The sequence below is a fragment of the Lactuca virosa genome, chromosome 3 (genome assembly GCF_052849685.1).
Source record: "Lactuca virosa cultivar CGN04683 chromosome 3, Lactuca_virosa_CGN04683_v6, whole genome shotgun sequence".
Lineage (NCBI taxonomy): Eukaryota > Viridiplantae > Streptophyta > Magnoliopsida > Asterales > Asteraceae > Lactuca > Lactuca virosa.
In genome coordinates this window covers 38900968-38902871 of record NC_136428.1, presented here as the reverse complement: position 1 = coordinate 38902871, position 1904 = coordinate 38900968, and the positions used below count along the sequence as shown (strand labels likewise).

At 42.2% G+C, this 1904-nt stretch overlaps 1 protein-coding gene across 1 annotated transcript; it reads left to right on the top strand.

Moving 5' to 3' along the window:
* Nucleotides 1–708: 708 nt before the first annotated feature.
* On the top strand, nt 709–1653 carry LOC145165514 (uncharacterized). Its single transcript, XM_079084247.1, has one exon. The coding sequence runs from the start codon at nt 726–728 to the stop codon at nt 1461–1463; it is 738 nt and encodes a 245-aa protein (XP_078940373.1). The 5' UTR covers nt 709–725; the 3' UTR covers nt 1464–1653.
* Nucleotides 1654–1904: the final 251 nt, after the last annotated feature.

Genomic DNA, 1904 nt, shown 5'->3' with positions numbered 1-1904 from the left:
TCTAATTTCACGGATGACTGCAAAATTCATGGTTATTTTAGTGATTTTGATAAATTTTTATTAAATTTTGGAAAATGATTGATGAGATTAATTTGATTTGTCTTTTTTCTAGATTTTTAATGAATCGGACATAGGGTTACAACATCATATCCATATAAACGAGCATAGGAATTTCAATATCGTGCGCAATATGTTACAATCTACTTCCGTTAAAGATTTATAGCTGATCATTGCGATTCTGATATACGACTCATAAAGCTTAGGAATTTATGATACAATACAAAGGAAATGAAATGAATCTGGTATTAAGAAACATTATGTATTAGCTAGTATCACTTGTATAATCAGCAACCAGAAAATGACTTCATATCAAGGAGCTCGAGGCAGCTTTGTGCATCAGTACGTATTACTACCGACATGCAACAATGATCAAAATGTTTGTTAAGCTCGGGTGCCCTACTTAATTACATGCATGGAAAAATATACATATACTAGGTTCAAACTCTAGATATCTCTAGTAACTGGGAAAAGTGAAACTTCGATTATAGAATGATCAAATTGTGGGAAACAGCAGAAGGCATATCCAATAGATCATACTGTAGCTGTGTATTTCTGAACTGGACGTCCACTATGTAGGGTCATGAGCTAGAGTGCTTTTATTTTATTGTTTATTTGCATATGGTTAGGCCATCCGAAGTAGTGCTCCTGGAACCTCTAGTTACCCAATGCCTATATATAGGCAACCAATTTCAGAGAAATTGCAAGCAACTCACAGTTGTGGGATAGAATCACTTTCAATCACCATGGCTGTTCACAGAACTTTAAGTGTGGTTTTCTTGGTGCTATTAGGTTTGGGCATGAGTGAGGCAACTAGAGCTCTCTTGACTGCTGGAGAGGGTATTCCCTACGCTCATGGTGTTATAGAAGGAGGCGGTGGCGGTGGTGGTGGAGGGGGTAGTGGTGGTGGAGGGGGTGGTGGTTATGGGGCTGGAGGAGAACATGGGGCTGGATCTGGAGGTGGAGCTGGAGCTGGTGAAGGCGGTGGTGCAGGGTATGGCGCTGGTGCTGCTGGAGGTGGAGGCGGAGGTGGTGGGAGCGGAGGAGGTAGTGGAGGAGGAGGAGGAGCACATGGTGGCGGTTATGGTGGTGGAGAAGGAGCTGGAAGCGGTGGTGGATACGGTGGTGCTGGAGGAGCCGGTGGTGGAGGTGGACATGGTGGTGGTGGTGGTGGAGGAGGAGGAGCCGGTGGTGGTGCTGCTGCTGGAGGAAGTGGATATGGTACTGGTGGTGGTGCTGGAGGAGGTGCTGGAGGATCACATGGTGGGCATTCTGGAGGAGGAGGTGGTGGCGGTGGTGGTTCAGGAGGAGGTGGTGGAGGCGGTGGTGGTGAGCATGGAGCAGCTGGATATGGTGGTGGTAGTGGGAGTGGTGAAGGCGCTGGTCATGGTGGCTATATCCCTTGAAAAAGTCCATTCATAATGGACGATGGTTCCTTACACATGCCTATTGATAATAAGATTTATAACAAGGCATTCGTGAGCGTATTGTTATTTTATGAAAAGTAGATGCAATTAAGCGTGGCATCAGTAGTTTGTAATGTTATTCCAAAAATGTTGATAAATTTCAATTGTTTGTGTGTTTATTAATTCTAAATTATAACCTTATTACGTTTCTTGCATGAAAATCTACATGCATGATGCATCATGCATATGTACTGTCTATCTGGTTTCATGATTCATGAACTCTAAAAGGGTTCGACAGAACTTGTTTAAATAACATTTTTTTTTGTGATACTAATATATGACCAGCGTAATATAAGTGATACTACAGCCATCAAGTCCCAAAAATAGCGTCTCAAGAAAGGAGCACCATTATATATATATATATATATATATATATATATA